The sequence below is a fragment of the Gracilinanus agilis genome, chromosome 2, assembly GCF_016433145.1.
Source record: "Gracilinanus agilis isolate LMUSP501 chromosome 2, AgileGrace, whole genome shotgun sequence".
NCBI classification, from domain to species: Eukaryota; Metazoa; Chordata; class Mammalia; order Didelphimorphia; family Didelphidae; genus Gracilinanus; species Gracilinanus agilis.
Window position 1 is genome coordinate 587,254,617 of NC_058131.1, and position 16,297 is coordinate 587,270,913.

Genomic DNA, 16,297 nt, shown 5'->3' on the forward strand with positions numbered 1-16,297 from the left:
TACTCTTGATTTGATTTAGTCTGTCTGCTGAGATTATTTTACTAGAATGTAACCTCTGTGCATGCTGTAGATTCTTGGAGCCACTGGTGAGAGTAGGGTGAGAAGTGGATGAGCAGCTCTAAAAAGTGCTCAGTAAGCTCTCTCCCACCAGAAATGCTAGACCTCTCTGAACACCCCATACACCCTATTTGCAATAGGCCATTACTATAGGTTAGTAGCGGTATTAGTGATGAAAGAGTGGGATAAATTATAGATACTGAGTCAACAGAACTTGAACTGATTTGGGGCTTCCATTTCCTCACCTGTAAAATGTTGGGGAATTAGACCAAATAATCTAGAAGAAACTCGCTGCCTCTAACACTCTGTGTTCGAACACTATGGGTATAGGAAATGAGGAGGAGTCTTTCCTCATTCAAAACTGAAGTTTTGATCCTGGAAAACAGAGAATTTGAGTTTGTAATACTCTCAGAAAGGTCAAAGAGTTTGAATTTAGCAACTGAAAGGTCATTGCTGACTTTTGAGGGAACAGATTCAGTAGAGTGGTCATGAATTGACAAGCCAAGTGGGTAGTGAGCAGGTGCAAGCTATTCTTTCTAGAAGTTTAGTGGTGAGGGAGAACAGAGATATCCTATTTCCAAAAAGCCTACTGGACATTCTCTCTTGATTTCCTAGCAATACTTCACAGTCAACATGTCTTAAAACAATACTCATCATCTGAAAACATTCTTTGGATTTCCTCATTTCTGTCAATAGCGTCATTCTAGCTTTATGCTCCAAACCTCTTTCATTTCCATCATCTCCCACATTCCAATCAGTCACCAAGCCTTGTCAACTCTAATGCAGGAATATTGTTCTAATCTGTTATTTTCTTTTTACTTGTACTCCCACCACCCTTGTTAGTTCAGATCCTCACTAACCTGGATATCAACCTGCGTCTGTCTGGTTTCCACCTACCATTTCTTCCTCCTCTTCTACACTGATGCCTAAAAACATCCTTAAGCATAGAATTGATTGTGCTACTACTCTGTTCAAAACTCTTCAACTATTTCTTATTGCTAACTGAATACAATATAGATTTCCTGGTTTATCATTCAAGGCCACAGCCTTATCTAGGGCTAGTTTTTGTCCTATACATCAAAATTTAGAGAGCATTGAGAGCACCTGAATTTACCTAGCAAAGAGAAATTACTGAGTTTAGTAACTTATTTGTGAGAGTAATTAAAATGGCAGTAGAAATCTAACAGATGTCTCTTTTACCCTGACCTCATCCTGGGCTCTCCTATTAATAGCCACCTCAGTGTCATTGGGCACAGGATGATTCTCTGGGCCATTGTCCCTACCCAGGACATTTCGTTGTGCTCACCCTAGGCTCCAGAATTCCTAGTCATGGTTCTTTTTTTCCCCAATTAGATGTAATTTTTAAAAAACATTTATTAAAAAATTGATTTCCAAATTCTCTCCCTCCCTCCTTGCTCTTTCCCCTCACTGAGAAGGCAAGCAATTTGATATAGGTTTATACATGTGCAATCATGCAAAGCATATTTGTATATTAGCCATGGTATGGAAGGAAATAGACAAAAAACCCAAAAAACAAGAAAACATTTTTTAAAAATTTAAGCGTGTTTTGGTGTGCATTCAGGTTCCATCAGTTCCTTCTCTGAAGTGGATAGTATTTTGCATCATGAGTCTTTGGATTTTTCTTAGATCTTTGCATTGCTGAGAATAGCTGTCCTTCATAATTGATAATCATATAATATTACTGTTAAATAATTAAGAAAAAAGGAGTTCAAATCCAGTCGCAGACAATAGCTACGTGACCCTAAGCAAGTCACTTAACTTCAATATGCTTGTTTCCTTTATTGTAAAATGGAAATGATAGCACCTACCTCCCAGGGTTATTGTGAGGGTCAAATGAGATAACATTTGTAAAGTGTTTGGTACAGGGCCTGGCACATAATAAGTGCTTAATAATTCCTTATTTCCTTCCTTCCTTTCTGTAAAATGAATGGAAGAGACTGTAGAGACCACCTAGCATGAAGATGAAGAAAAAATTGCCCCCCCCCAAGAGAAGTGATATAATCCAAGTCATATAGCTAAGTAATGGCAGAATTGAAACAAGAACCTAGATCCCCCAACTAGGAGACCTAATCCCGTATTCTTTTCAAGAGATTTCTGATGAGCCAAAAACCAAGTGAGTTCTCTGTGGGGGGTACAGTAGGAAATTCAACAGCATAGAAGAAAGTGGAAGTTACAACCATATCTCTCCTTACTGACAAATACCACCATATTCTAGCAAACATCACAATGGGTGTTACCATTGTGTTACATAGGCAAGTCAAGAGCTTTTAACACACTGCTTGGCTTTGCTACCATATGATTGCAGTCATCTGTGGTCAGGATTGGGCACTCTGTAATCTCTCAGAAATTACTTGGATATCATTTTATTATTTTAAGAAAAGAAATTGCACTTGAAGCTAGTTAATCCCTTGTAAAATTTCTGCATTCTACTGTGTTCATCTTTTTCTTAAGGGAATATAACCCTTTTGTGTTTTCACTGGGTTGATTCATAATCTGTTCTTTGTAAACAACATTTTACAAGCAATTTTTTTTAAATCAGAGGTTTAGTCAACTCTTAGCAGGATTTCAGCATTCTTTTTTGTTGAAGACTCTTTCCTTCTTTGGTTTGGCATATAACAGTGATTTTCTCAGCTTTCTGCAAGTCATGCTTTATTTTCTGGCGTTTCCAAACTGTTTTAACATCTCTTCGATAATGATTTGCAATGCTCTTCCTAGAAGGTTGGCTGTTAGCAAATTGGATAATGGAGGGACATGAATGAAAGCAGCACAGCCATTTCCATAATGCAGAGACAAATAGTAGGTATAATCGCAGATGTATCTGTAACCACACAGAAATGTCATGGTCAGAATTAAACTAATCTTGATTGTCATGAAAATCAGTTAGGGAAAAGGTTGTTTATCTGTAGATCAGGCTACAAATGAAGAGAGTCTGTGGGAAGCTCCCTTAAAAATTGTTTTCAGGAAAAAAAACTTTTTGGTCCAAGGTAGAAGGTAGGGTGAGAGGGGAACCCACCCACAGTGCGATGAACTCAACAATCATGGTGTGACAGACCCTAAATTGTATTTCTAGTGGCAAAGGAGGAGGAAACAGGAAGGAGATAAATACGAGAAGTACCAAGGGTGGAAGAATGTTCATCTGGTACCAAGAAAGTAGAGCCTTATTGACCTTGTTGTGTTCTGCCATTTTCTAGGTTCAGTAGATCCACAGAACAACTTGAATGACAAAATATTAAAGGGAAAAGAACCTGAGATCATTTCTTGGAAGAGGAGCCTGAGACCCAAGAGGTGAAGTGACTTGTCCAATTAAAATGGCAAATGAGTTCATACCTATGATTTAATAATATGTTACATTAGCATACATTTTGCTTTTTCAGTTTTTAAACCATTTCCCACTTCTTCATTTGTGAAAGATCTGAGGTTCCCAGATATTGTTCTAGATGGAATTATATAAGGAAACAATAGAAATTTCATCCTGATACCTAGTATTTTCAAGGAGAGTTTTTGTTAAATAGTAAAAATGGAAATACACCAGTATGAGAACTGATAGTAAGTCATGGATGTTTGGATGCTTACTAGGTTCCTCTTGGTAAGAGATAAGGTGCTGGGCTTAGTTAAAACTTCTTTCTGCCTCAAGTTAATATAGTTGTTTTTCCCTAGCTCCTTTGGATTCTGGTGACCACTGGGACTAGAGGAGGGACAGGGACAGGAAGAGGGGTGGGGGAAAGAGGAGAGGAGGGGAGGGGAGGGAAGGAAACATGTGTGAGTATGTGTGCCAGAGAGACTGGAAGCTTGTTTTTCCACCAAAACCCAATACAAACTTTATCTTAACTTTACAAAGATACTATCCCTTGCTCCAGCTTTTTTCCTTCCTTGTACTCCAAAATTCATAACAGTTCCATAGAAGCTTGTGATATAAGCAATATTCTAAGTATCCTATGTAGGCTAGGTCAGCTTTTCTTTAAAAGGTATTGAAACCATCATCAAGACTTAATTGACACTAGTAGCTTCAGCTGTTGATTTAATTTCCTGGTGGCAGAAGGAGAAGCAATTCCCTCATCTTTTTCACCATAGGTCTTTCATGAATCACACAGAGATTGGGAAACCTCACCTAAATGAATTAATGCTTTGCTTTGTTGATTTTCCTTTCCCTATTATAGGTAAGGAAACTTCATTTTTTTAAAAACTTTCAGATGTTCTGCTAATTACTTATTTAATTTCAATTCAGGTTGGGCTTGATCTCTTGCTGAGCCCCTGATCTGCTTTATTCTTCTCTGGTTTGAAATTACATGATAAGGCTCAGTTCCCCATTTCTAATCTCCTACCAGTCCTTACCCCCAAACCCCCACAAAATCAGCTTCCTCAGGAAGAGGAAATGGGCAAACTTCTCTGGGTTTTTACCCTCAGAGACCTTCTAAAGACCCCTAATGTATGTTTTGCAAATGAAGAAATCTGAGGGGAGAATCACAGGCTTCTGAGTTAGGTTTTAGAATGGGCTACAGTATAGCTCTAAAAACAAGTTAATGTAAGTTAAATAGTAAACTTTTCCAGTTCTTAGATTCAAAACAAACTTGTCTCCTGCACTTCAGTAGCTTTGCCTGTGGTGTCACACAGAAAGAAGATGGTGACAGTGACAGGAGATCTCAGGTTTTTGGATAGTTTTGGACAGTGAGCATTCTACTATACCATGCTGATACTTTCTAAAGAACAGAAAACATTTTTCTGAACCTTGGTTTCTTTATCAGTTTAAAAGAAGAGCTATTGATTCCTTGTTTCTTGCCCACGAGAAGTCAACAGCTGGAGCCATTAGTTTCCTGAGCCAATTAAATCTTGATGATGATTTCAGTATCTTTTAAGGAAAAACTTAACCTAGCCTATACTGAATAGGGCCTTAGAATATTGCTCTTGTTAATGATGGAGTGGCACAAATTGGTCTTTAAGGTCCCTTTTTCCTCTAAGAGTCTAGAATTAATTGACTTAATGTTTTACACACCATCTTGAAGTTGGAACAAAAATAAACTCGGTTGCTTTTTTCTGAAGCAAAGGTGACTCTGTCACTGCCTTGCTTAGTGAGTTCAAATAGCTTCCTATGACTTTCAGGACCAAATATAAACTATTGTTTGGTATTTAAAGCTCTTCATTACCTAGTCTTCTCCTATCTTTCCAATCTCCTTACTCTTCATTCTCCTGTACTCTATATTATAGCAACATGAATCTATTTGCAATTCTTCAAACAAGATTTTTGCTCACTATCTCCCATGCTGTTTCCTCATCTTTGCCTCTTGGCTGTCTTCAAGACTCAGCTCAAATACTACTTTCTACATGAAGTACTTTTGAGTTTAAATGACTTGGACAGAAACATATAGTCAGTATGTCTCAAAGGTGAGATCTGAACCAAGGCCTTTCTGATTCTAAGTCTGATCTCTATTCTCAATGCATCTCATATAAAGGTTAGCTATTAGTACTATAGATTCTCTCTTCCATTTTTATGATCACAGATTTGAAATATGATCACTCTAACCAATACTAAGTAGTAACATTGACCATAGAGCTCTGAAGGTGGGAGGTCATTCAGTTCATTTTTAATTTTTATATGGGATAGGTAATAAAACTATACATCTCAGAGAAGGTGCTAGATCTGTTTTGGATGGAGTTTCCTTATTAGGGATTTTCCTATTTTAAAAAAAAAATCATAGATGTCCAGTTCCCGACCTATTATTTCCTCTAGCATGAAAGAAATAAATCCTTGACAGATAAGTGTGGGAGGCATTCAGAGTTTTCTTCTCTGATCCCATGATCTACAAAAGATTTACCTTCCTGCGTCTCTGGAAAGGAGAACCTGGATTCCATCGACAGAGATATTTTTGCAAACAGCTTTCATGTTGATGGTAGATTCAATCATGTCTGGGCCATCTTGCAGACAGACACTACCTTCTGGTAAAAACCCACAAATATCTGCATCTCTGTAACCTTTGTTCCGTCCACACTGTTCTAGGATGATTGCTTTGGAAGATGAAGCAAGACCAACATGAACAATGAACTGCTTAGGGAGAAGGGGAGGGTAAAAAGAGAGAGTCTGTGTCAGGAAATTAAAGGCTGGATGTGTTTACAAAATATTGCAAAAGTTCTAAACTTGTAAGTGTGAGACTCAAGCTCAAAGATACCAGAATATTGCAGCCATGCACACCAAAGGGAAACTTTGGTTTTAGTCTAAAATTCACAGGATACATGATGGTGTATTATACTTCCATTCCCACACCCAACTATAAACATAAAATACAATGATCTCATTCTTTTTTGTTTTTTAACCAAATAAGTAATTGCTCAAATTCTGGACTTCAGTTTTAAAAGCCCTTCGTATTTCAACATTTTCTTTAGTGCGAGCATATAACTGACTGCCTCTTGGCTTGAGAATAAATCCCTTGGTAGACTACCACAGGAAAAGCTTAGCATTTCTGTGGAATCTTAAGTTTTTTTTTATGAAGTTTTATTAATGGAAGTTGGTAAAAACCCTATAAAATCTTGTTGAGAATTTATCTAAGTTGATTACTTTTCCTCTTTGAAAAATAGTTGTCACCTCTTTAACCGTATTTATGTGTGTTTCCCTTAATATGTGTTGGGGTTTTTAAACAATAAATTTCTGCTCCTTATTTCTCTTTTTTTTAAATACTAACTTTCAAAATAATTACCTTTAGAGGTTATTGAACAAATGAAGAAGGGACCACTCCTTGATCCACATGTAGATACTAATTTCAACCCAATTGAGGACAGTGTTCTCTTCTTATCTCCTACCCCAACAGTGTGGATCACCATCTTGATATTTGTTGAACTGTATTCTCAGAGAAGCTAAGTGTTCACAAGCAGTACTATATATAACAAGCAGAAGTCAAATACTCTACTTGCCTTGTATGCTCAGATCTTAGGAGAATAGAAAGGTATGTATCTACTATCCTAAAAAGGCCATGCTACTAGCTTAAGGAAATAATAATTTTACATTCTTGCTTTAGGTGCAAAATTGGCTTATTATGGAGATATTCACAAGAATCAAAATATTGTTTTGCCTCTTGTTTTAAGTCCCCAATTTTTTCCTCTTTTGAGGAGAAAGTAGTGATTTAATCCTGTGATTTCTTCCATGTGGACAACTGTCTTTATTGATACAAACTACTGAATCATCTATAACTTACAGAAAGTCACTGAGGGCATTGAGGGGATAAAATAAGCTACCTATGATCACATAACTGGTATGTGTCAAAGACTGGAACATAACTAGTCCTGACTGCAAAGGCAGTTCTCTAGCTTTCCTTATATGAGTATTTCTCTTGAAGACATTAGATTGTCATTTGCCCTCAACAGGCTCCATTTTTTTATTGAATGCTAGACAGGATACGCTTCAATTTCCTCCTCCTTTTTCTTCTTTTCCTCCTTGATCTTATATGAAAATTCTCCTGAATGGATTTTTCATATCATTATTTCAACTTAAACTTAAAAATTTCACACTAGAGGATCATTATAATACTATTATTTGTGAGTTTATAGTATCAAACTGTATGAGTTGGGCTGGCTTAGAGCTTTCCAAATTTTATTATATATTATATATAGAGAGAGGTCAACCTAGGATGCTCCCCTACTACATGCCAAATTTCATGGTGTATCTAATAGTGTTCTCAAAATTAAATTCAATAAACATGTATTAAGCACTTACTATGTGCTAGGTATTATGCTAGATACTAGGGAGAGAAAAGCAGAAATGTAAGAATAATGGAAATTGTGATTTGATTAAGGATAATTTGATTGTAAAAAAAGAACAATGATACCAGAATAGAGGTGAAAAGGACCAAGGATGCAAAATCCTGGGAAAATTCTGTAATTTAAGACGATGTTAACTTGGATGGACAGGAAATAGCTAAGCTTTGTTCTGATGTTACTGTTTTAGCTCCTGTGTTGGAAACTTTCCAACCTCCCAATAGTACAGAACCATATGTGTCCTGTCCTCCAGCCGTTTCCAAGTTCTGTGAATGGTTCCATTCTACATCAAGGCTTTAGTACTCTGCTACCTCATTTTATGCTAGGGTGGGAAATTAGCTGTCACCTAGAAAACAATAATTTACTTGGGGTTGAAGAGTTTCCCAAATTTTGGACACTTGTTCCTTTGCTTTCTTGTAAATCACAGGCAGCTGCAGAATCTGAACTGCTACATCTTTGCCCAGACCCAAATTGGAGAGTTCCTGTAAGAAAGAAACAAATTAGGTGACTGCTGAGATAATTTGGGGTTTTGCAAATGACCATTTAAAGAGTTAACCATTGTTTAACAAATTTAAAACTATGGAACTCTTTCTCTTTCCTCATCCTTCTTAGGACTCCACTGAAGATACTGATGCAGTTGACCACCTTTCTCCTTTTGGATATCCCTTCCACACTCTGTGATGATGTTTTTGTTTTTGTTTTTCCTCCTGGCTCTCTTTTCACCTGGCTTATCCTCCTCACTATCCTTTGCTAGATTGTCATTATCTCTATCCCTCTGAGTACATGAATCCATGCTCCAGTTTTGTCCTAAGTTCCTTTCTCTTCTCTTTATGTTCCCTCTTGGTGACCTCATCAGCTCCCATGGGTTCTTTATTCTTATGCAGATAAATCCTAAATCTATATATCTAGTTTTTTTTTTCTCCTGAATTCCCAGGCTCACGTTGCCACCTGTATGTCCCAGAGGTATTTCAACATCACTATATTAAAAATAAAACTTTGTTCAAACTCTACCCCTCCACCCCACCCTCTCCTTAAGCTTCCCTTTTCCATTTGAGGACTCCACTTTTCTCCCAGTCACTTGAGTTTGCAACTTCAGTCATACTTGACTCTTGCCTGTCTTCTACCCCACCCCAGATAATCAATTGCCAAGTCGTGTTGATTCAACCTTCATACTATCTCTCATAGGCGCCCCCTTCTCTCCACTCACAAGGACACCATCTTACTTTAAAAAATTTCCAAAAACAATTGACTTTTTTATTAACTCTATGATAAAATATAAACTACTCAATCTTGCATTTAAATCCTTTAACAAGCATGCCCCAGCCTACCTTCCTTGTCTAATTTCATACTCTTTTCTTCCATATACTTTATGTTCTTGCCAAAATGACATAATGACTTGTTCACTGAAATCAGCCTTCCATCTCTTGCCCCTGTGGATTCACATAATTCATCTTTGTCTAGAATATACTCCTACCTCACCTAGAGGTAGGGAATATCATTATTACAAATAAATATCTGTTCAAAGTAATTTGGGAGGAAGAACCCTAATGACCAGGGGGATCAGGAAGGGCCTCCTCTAGGAGACAGGCAATAGTCCTCCAGTGAAGCTTTGAAGGAAGCTAGGTATTCTGAGTGCTTAACAAATTATAGCTGAACAATTAAATTACTGTTGATTGTAGGATTAACTAAATACTGTCCCTCAGAAGGATAACTTGTCTCTCCCTATACCTAAGAACATTATTATTCCCTTAAATGGTTGTCACAGTATTTTTCAGGTGACCATGCCTGGAACCTGAGGACCTCTATAACTACTGGGATTTGTTCATCTGAGTGCTGTGATCACGGTGGAATATTTTATGCCTAGTGAGTACACTGATAAAATATCTCTGTGCCATGGAACAGAAGTCACTGGAATGGGAATTCAAGGGATAATAAGCTTCTACTTATCAGTAAAAAAAAGGTTTGCATAAAATTTCTCTCAATTATTTTATCATAATCTCATCCTAGAATTACAGAATACTAGACCAATCTTCTTATTTTCTACTTGAGGAAACTGAGTCTCTGAGATAGATATTTGCCTGGGGACACAGAGGACAGCAGAACTAGAAAGTGCCCTAATCCTAGACTTCTAAAAGGAGTGTGCTTATAAGAAGGGGCAGCTATTTCTCCTGTACAAATCTGACTTTCAATTTTCTCTGGAAACAATGTTGGACCTTCAGTAAGGGCTTTTTGCATCTCCTTTGTATTACTCTGTAGAGTAATTTCAGAGGGAGACGATAGGTCAAACTTTGTTTTTTTCATGGAGGAATTGACATTTTATTCCATCCCAAGGACTAGTCTTTTTTGTTTCTTTCCTTTCCCATTTTGAACCATAATTTTTTTTATTTGTTTAACAATTCTTTCCCCAGCTTCCTGAAGTTATATGGTTCTGTTATTACATGACATTGAAGAAAAAGTCCCAGTTTTCTATTATGTGGCAACAAACCAATAATTTGTGGAATGATGGGGAAGGGGACGTTGTTCTTCCACTCCTATGTGGACTTAATTTTTTAAAGAACAAATTCAGTTGGATAGAAGGTCCAAACTGACATGGGCCCACGGGATAGAATGTTCAGCCTAACCTGGGAACCAGGTCATCCTGATATTCTATTATTGTTTTGTTTGGTTGGCCAGACTGGCAAGTACTTGAAAAAAAAAATATGGAGGGGGAGGGGAAGATAGAGAAAGCCTGTGAAAAAGAGAATGGTATGACTGTATTCTTTTAAATGTCTTTATGTGGCAGAATACACATAAGGTCCCTTTCAACACCAGTGCTTTGGGGTACAATTTATATCATCCTTCCAAGGATAATACCAAGAGTAAGTTGATCCATCCTTTGTGGAATGTCTCATCAGGTAAGGCCAGTTTTAATTTTCTCCTGGAATAAAGTTGGTTCTTATGCTGAATTTCCCAGGTATATTTTCTGATCTATTATGGCATATGCTTTCCATGTCGCTAATTTAATTGTTCTAGAGAGGTAGCATAGTAGTGCCTAGAGAACTTGCCTTGAAGCCAGGGAAGACCTGGGCTCTTCTAGGTAAGTCACTTAACTTCTCAGTGCTCGTGGCAGCTGTCTGATACTTGTAAGATACAGAGAAGGTGCTGACTTGAACTAGCAGAGAAGGTTTCCTTGCCTTATCTGAGAGCTCCCTGTGCGGATCAGATCTGCCTGTCTAGGATCCATCACTATTTGTCCTAGGCATTCAAGACTCAGTGTGGACCCAAACTTGAAAGACAATAGTCTTCAAGGTTTAACATTCCAGGGAATCGATTTTGCCATATTCCTCAGAGATTATCCCTAAAAGCAAGAATTCTACATCTTTTCCTTTCTCCACCAGCTCCAGAATCTGAAGGAGAAGAGCCCGAAATCATATGGGAAGATGTGTTCCTATCGCCAGCTATGTTGAAACTGGTCTAGTTTCTATGCCCTGTTGCATCCCAGGTAGTTTAAGGTCATTTTCACAGGGCTATTCAAAGGGGATGTGTCCCAGCACCAAACAATACTTAACTGGGAAATCTGCCTTTGAATGTTGCTTCCTGAATAACAGTTCCAATTTTCTTGTCAGCGGAAACATTGATTAGCTGTGCTCAATAAGCTATCTGACACAAGCAAGAAAACAATGCCCATGGGAAGTAAACAAACCCAGAGAACAGGGCCAGTCTTTCTCCCCCGGAGCATGGGTCCGGCTGTGATTGATCATTGCATCATCTTCACTTAAGAATGCAATTCTGTTTCTTGCTTTGACAAATAAATAAAGAACATCCCGGGCTGGTTCACAATTAGCATTTTATTTCCCACCACAGCACATGCATCCCTCCCTCTCTCCATCCCCACCACCACCCACTACCCGCTGCTGCTGCTGCCTCTGCCACTACCATCACACACACTGGATTAAGAATCCTCCTTTTGATACTCAAGGCAATCAATACTACTGATTGCCATTTTGGAGTCTGAGTTTGGTGACCCCCTCTCCCCATGACTAGAGAAGTTTTAAAAGAAAGATCTATGGATCAGAGCAGATCATAAAGTGAAGAAAAGACATGGCTGGTTATTTCATTTTTTTCTAGGCACTGGTATTCCACACTCCCTTGGCATTTATTTAATGTATTTCCATGCCTCATTTCTTCCTTTCTCCTTGCATACCACTGAAATTTTCACCATAAAATGACAGGGGGAGAGTTCTTCTCTTTACTAGACAGACAACAATTTGAACCAACAAATTAACAATACTATTTATGATACTACTTTAAGGGCAGCAGGCCCTAGAAAACTTAGGATGACCTAGGAGGGATTTTCTACTGCTTTGCCTCCATTTTATTTGTCCAATCTATCCACTGTTTTCTATGACACTTTAGCTCCTCACTCTATCCTCAGTTTTGCCAGTTTTTCCTCCCTATAGGTTTTCAGTAAGGCCTTTCATTTATTAAGTCCTTACCATATGCCAGACTAAGCCCTGGGGGTACAAAGAACTCAATGGACCTACATTCTAATGGAGAAGACAACATGTAAACAGTATATATAGAGAAAACATAAATAGGGTAGATGGAAGGTAATCAGAGAGGGGAAGAAAGATATTAGCATCTAGAGGATCTGGGAATGGCCTCCTGCAGAAGGTGGGATTTTAAATGATACTTAATGGAAGCCAGGAATACTAAGAGATGGAGATGAGGAGGGAGAACATTCCAGGCACTAGGAAATAGCCAGAGCAAAAGCCCAGCGTGTTAGGAGTTGGAGTTTTGTGTGTGAGAAAAAACAATTAGTCTAGTGTATCTGGATTATCAAGGGTATAGAAAGGAGTGAAATGTAAGAAGCCTGGAAAGGTAGGAAGTAGGCAGATTATGAAGTCTCAAAAAATTGTTAATTTTTAAGTGAAATTTTTGTGTTTTATTTTTCCAAATGCATGTAATAATTTTAACAATCTTTTTCAAATTTGGAGTTCCAAATTCTTTCCCTCTTTCCCCTCCCTCCTCCTTGAAAAGGCAAGCAAATTGATGTATATACATGTGTAGTCATGAAATTATATTTCCATATTAGCCATTTGCAAAAGGAAACACACACAAAAAAATCAAGAAAGTAAAGACAGTTTAAAAAAAAGTTTGATCTGCATTCAGACTCCATTAGTTCTTTCCCTGTAGATGATAGCATTTTTCATCACGAGTCTTTCAGAACTGTCTTGGATCATTGTATTCCTGTGCATAGCTGTTATTCACAGGTATTGCTCTTACTTGGTACAATGTTCTCTTGATTCCGCTCACTTCACTTTTCATCAGTTCATTTGGATCTTATGAAGAGTCTTAAATGCCAAACAGAAGAAATTCTATCCTTGAGATTTGGGGAAGTCATCAAAGTTTACTGAGGTAGAGAGTGATGTGATCTGATTTACTCTTTAAGAAAATCACTTTGGCAGATGAATGGTAAATGGATTGAAGTGGGAAGGGACTTCAGGCAAGGAGATCAGTTAGAAGACTACTGCAGTTACCCAGGCAAGAAGTGACAAAGATTTGTACAGAAGAATGGGAGAAGGGTAGAGAGAGAAGGTCCATATGAAAGATCATGTAAAAATGGAAATGATAAGACTTGGTGACAGATTGGATATGCTCAGTGAGAATGAGGAATCAAGGATGACAATGAAGTTGCTGTCCTGGGATACTGAAGAGCTGGTGGTATTTTCAATAGTTAATAGAGTCTTTCAGAAGAGAGAGACCTTGTGAGAAACAGATAAATAACTTCTATATTAGACAGGTTAAGTCTGAGGTGCCTATTGGAAATCCAGTTCAAGATATCCAATAGACAGTTGGTGATGCCAGACAGACTCTCCGGAAGGAGATTAGGACCAGATATATAGGTCTGAGAATCACCTGCATAGAGTTGATAAATAAACCTCTGGAAGCAGATAAGAGATAATATAGAGTAAAAAGAGAAAGGGTCTCAGCACAGAACATTAGAAGACATCCACGGTTATTGGACTAGAGCCAGAACCATAACTAAAGAGAGCTGATCTTGGCTTTGTCTCAGGGTGGGAAATAACACCCAGTAGTTCCCAATAGCAGCATCACTACGGCCATAAATGCCTTTCCTTAATGGCAGCAATGGTTGTTTGTCTCATCTTGAGGGTGTTTCCTCCTTTGTTTCTTCCCTTCCCACACATAAATCTTGACCGTATAATGTCATAGCTTTGGTAAGACTACTCATTCTCAATTTGCCTAAGTTGTATGACAATAAGTTTAGAATTTAGAAGATTTTTTTTTTGAGATGGAAAATGAGTGAGTAGAATAGTAGTACAGGATTTTCTCTACTGAGTCAGAAAAAGAATAAATAAATTCACTTTCTGGAAAAAAAATATGACAAGGAGAGATTTATGTGAACATCTAGATCCCCAATCTGCTCCTATTTTCACTCATTCTGAAATTTTCATTAGTCTTTAAAATTCTCATCCTATTTACTAAAAAAATGGCAATAGAGTCCATCGATAAAATTAACTGAAATCTTATTTTTGTAAAATTTTTCTGGTCTTTAAGAATTTCTTCACATTCCTGAAAAGTCCTGATCAAAGTGACAGAATATAGTGAGTATTTTTCTGTTAGAATTGTGAGTATTTTCTGTATCTGATGTATTTCTGAGGAAAAGACAGGAAGAGAGAGAGTTGATTGGTGATTGGAAGTTGCTTATATTGAGAACTTTCTTTTCTTTCATGTGGTAGATTGGGAATCTTGGGTTCCAGTAAGAGAGACAGGACCAGATGGCTTCTATTGCTTCAGACTGCTGCTTTACATCCCCCAACCCCCACCAATTTGGAGATACATTAGGAAACTGGATAGCTTTGAAAGCCCAGCCAATGGAAAAGAAAAACAAAAGATAAGACTAGCGGTTGTGAAGCACCTATATAGAATGCAGGATTAGATGATGACTAGTTCTATTCTCTCCTAAAAATAGTCAACAATTTCTTTTAACATTTTGTTTCCAAATGCAAGAAAAAGGGCTTTCCATTTTCAGTAGCTTATATTATCAGTATTATTGCTGTTTTAAGAAAGCAAAAAGGGGTGTGTGTGTCTGTGTGTCCGTGTGTCTGTCCGTGTGTGTGTGTGTGTGTGTGTGTGTGTGTGTGTGTGTGTGTGTGTGTAGGAAGGGGATATAAAAAATTATTTTCTAAATGTTCTCTTCTAACAACAGAGAAAGGAAATTTGCAAGGAGAGCAGCACACTGGTCAATATAGTATACCACATTATTGTGTTACCTTCTATTTGAGAGGAAGCATATTATGAAAAGAGTATGGACCGTCAGAAGATCTGGGTTCTAGATTTGATACTTCTTAGTTGTGTGATTGTGGATAAGTTACTTAAATTTAATAAGCAGTTTTCTCTCAATAGGAACAATGACCATATTTGCTCCTATTTGCTCCACAGAGTAGTTGTGAGGAAAGTATTTTATAAATGTTTGAACCATGACAAAATATAAAATTCTTGTTCTTATATATGTGTTGTCTTGGGGTAGCTAAGTAGTGCAGTGGTCAGAGTGCCAGGCCTAGAGTCAGGAAAATTCATACTTACTAGCTATGTGCATCTGGGTAAGTCATTTAATCCTCTTTGCCTCAGTTTTACCAGCAATAAGTGAACTGGAGAAGGGAATCTTTGCCAAGAAAACCCCAAATGGGGTCACAAACAGTCAGATACAAATGAAACAACTAAACATCAACAAAATGTATTGCCTTTAGTCTCCAATTGCATAAGAGAATGTATATATTTTGTCTTCTATTAGATTGGAAGATAATATTTTACTACATTGATAAATGCAAACCAACACAATGGTGGATGAATACCAAATACTTGCCAGACAGTAGTGACCTTAGTTCTCTGTGTGGTCATCCTTTGACAATTTTCCTAACTCTATCTTCCATCCCTGAGGATGAAATTCTGCCAATCTGACCTTCAGCTAGTGTGCACCAATCTCAAATTTTGCAGCATTCACCGTTGGTATTAGACCCATGGAAAATGTTATTCAGTAGATTCTGCCTACATTGCTGCTCAGTTCCTAAAGGAGGAAGGCAAGTAAAAGAGAGGGGATGCAGCTAGATGGCAAAGTGGATAGAGTGTAGGACTTGAAGTCCCCAAGTTTAAATCTGGTCTCAGACACTTACTAGCTGTGTGACCTGGGCAAATCAAATAATCAGTTTGCCTCAGTTTCCTCCTTTGTAAAACAAGATGAAGAAGGAAATGGCAAACCACTCCAGTATCTTTGGCAAGAAAACCCCAAATGAGGACATAAAGAACCAGACATGATAGAAAACAACTGAACAACAAAAGTGAAAGAGGATTAACTTCAGTTTCTTCACTAAAATAAGGGCATGAGCATCTTGAAAAAGAAGCTGAAGACCATGTGGGAACGGGTGGTACTGCCATCATTGTTGCCCACTGAAGCCAAGGGATGAAGGGGAAAAATAGA

General features: G+C 37.8%; 1 protein-coding gene across 1 annotated transcript in view; it reads right to left on the reverse strand.

Moving 5' to 3' along the window:
* Positions 1-2,402: 2,402 nt before the first annotated feature.
* The window catches only part of PGPEP1L (pyroglutamyl-peptidase I like), a 73,295-nt gene continuing 59,400 nt past the window's right edge, over positions 2,403-16,297 (reverse strand). The window contains exons 3-5 of the mRNA XM_044660131.1: positions 8,184-8,300; positions 5,889-6,118; positions 2,403-2,896 (exon numbers count right to left, since the gene is read on the reverse strand). Coding sequence (XP_044516066.1) covers positions 2,728-2,896; positions 5,889-6,118; positions 8,184-8,300 — 516 coding nt within the window. The 3' untranslated portion in view covers positions 2,403-2,727. The remainder of the gene's footprint in view (positions 2,897-5,888; positions 6,119-8,183; positions 8,301-16,297) is intronic.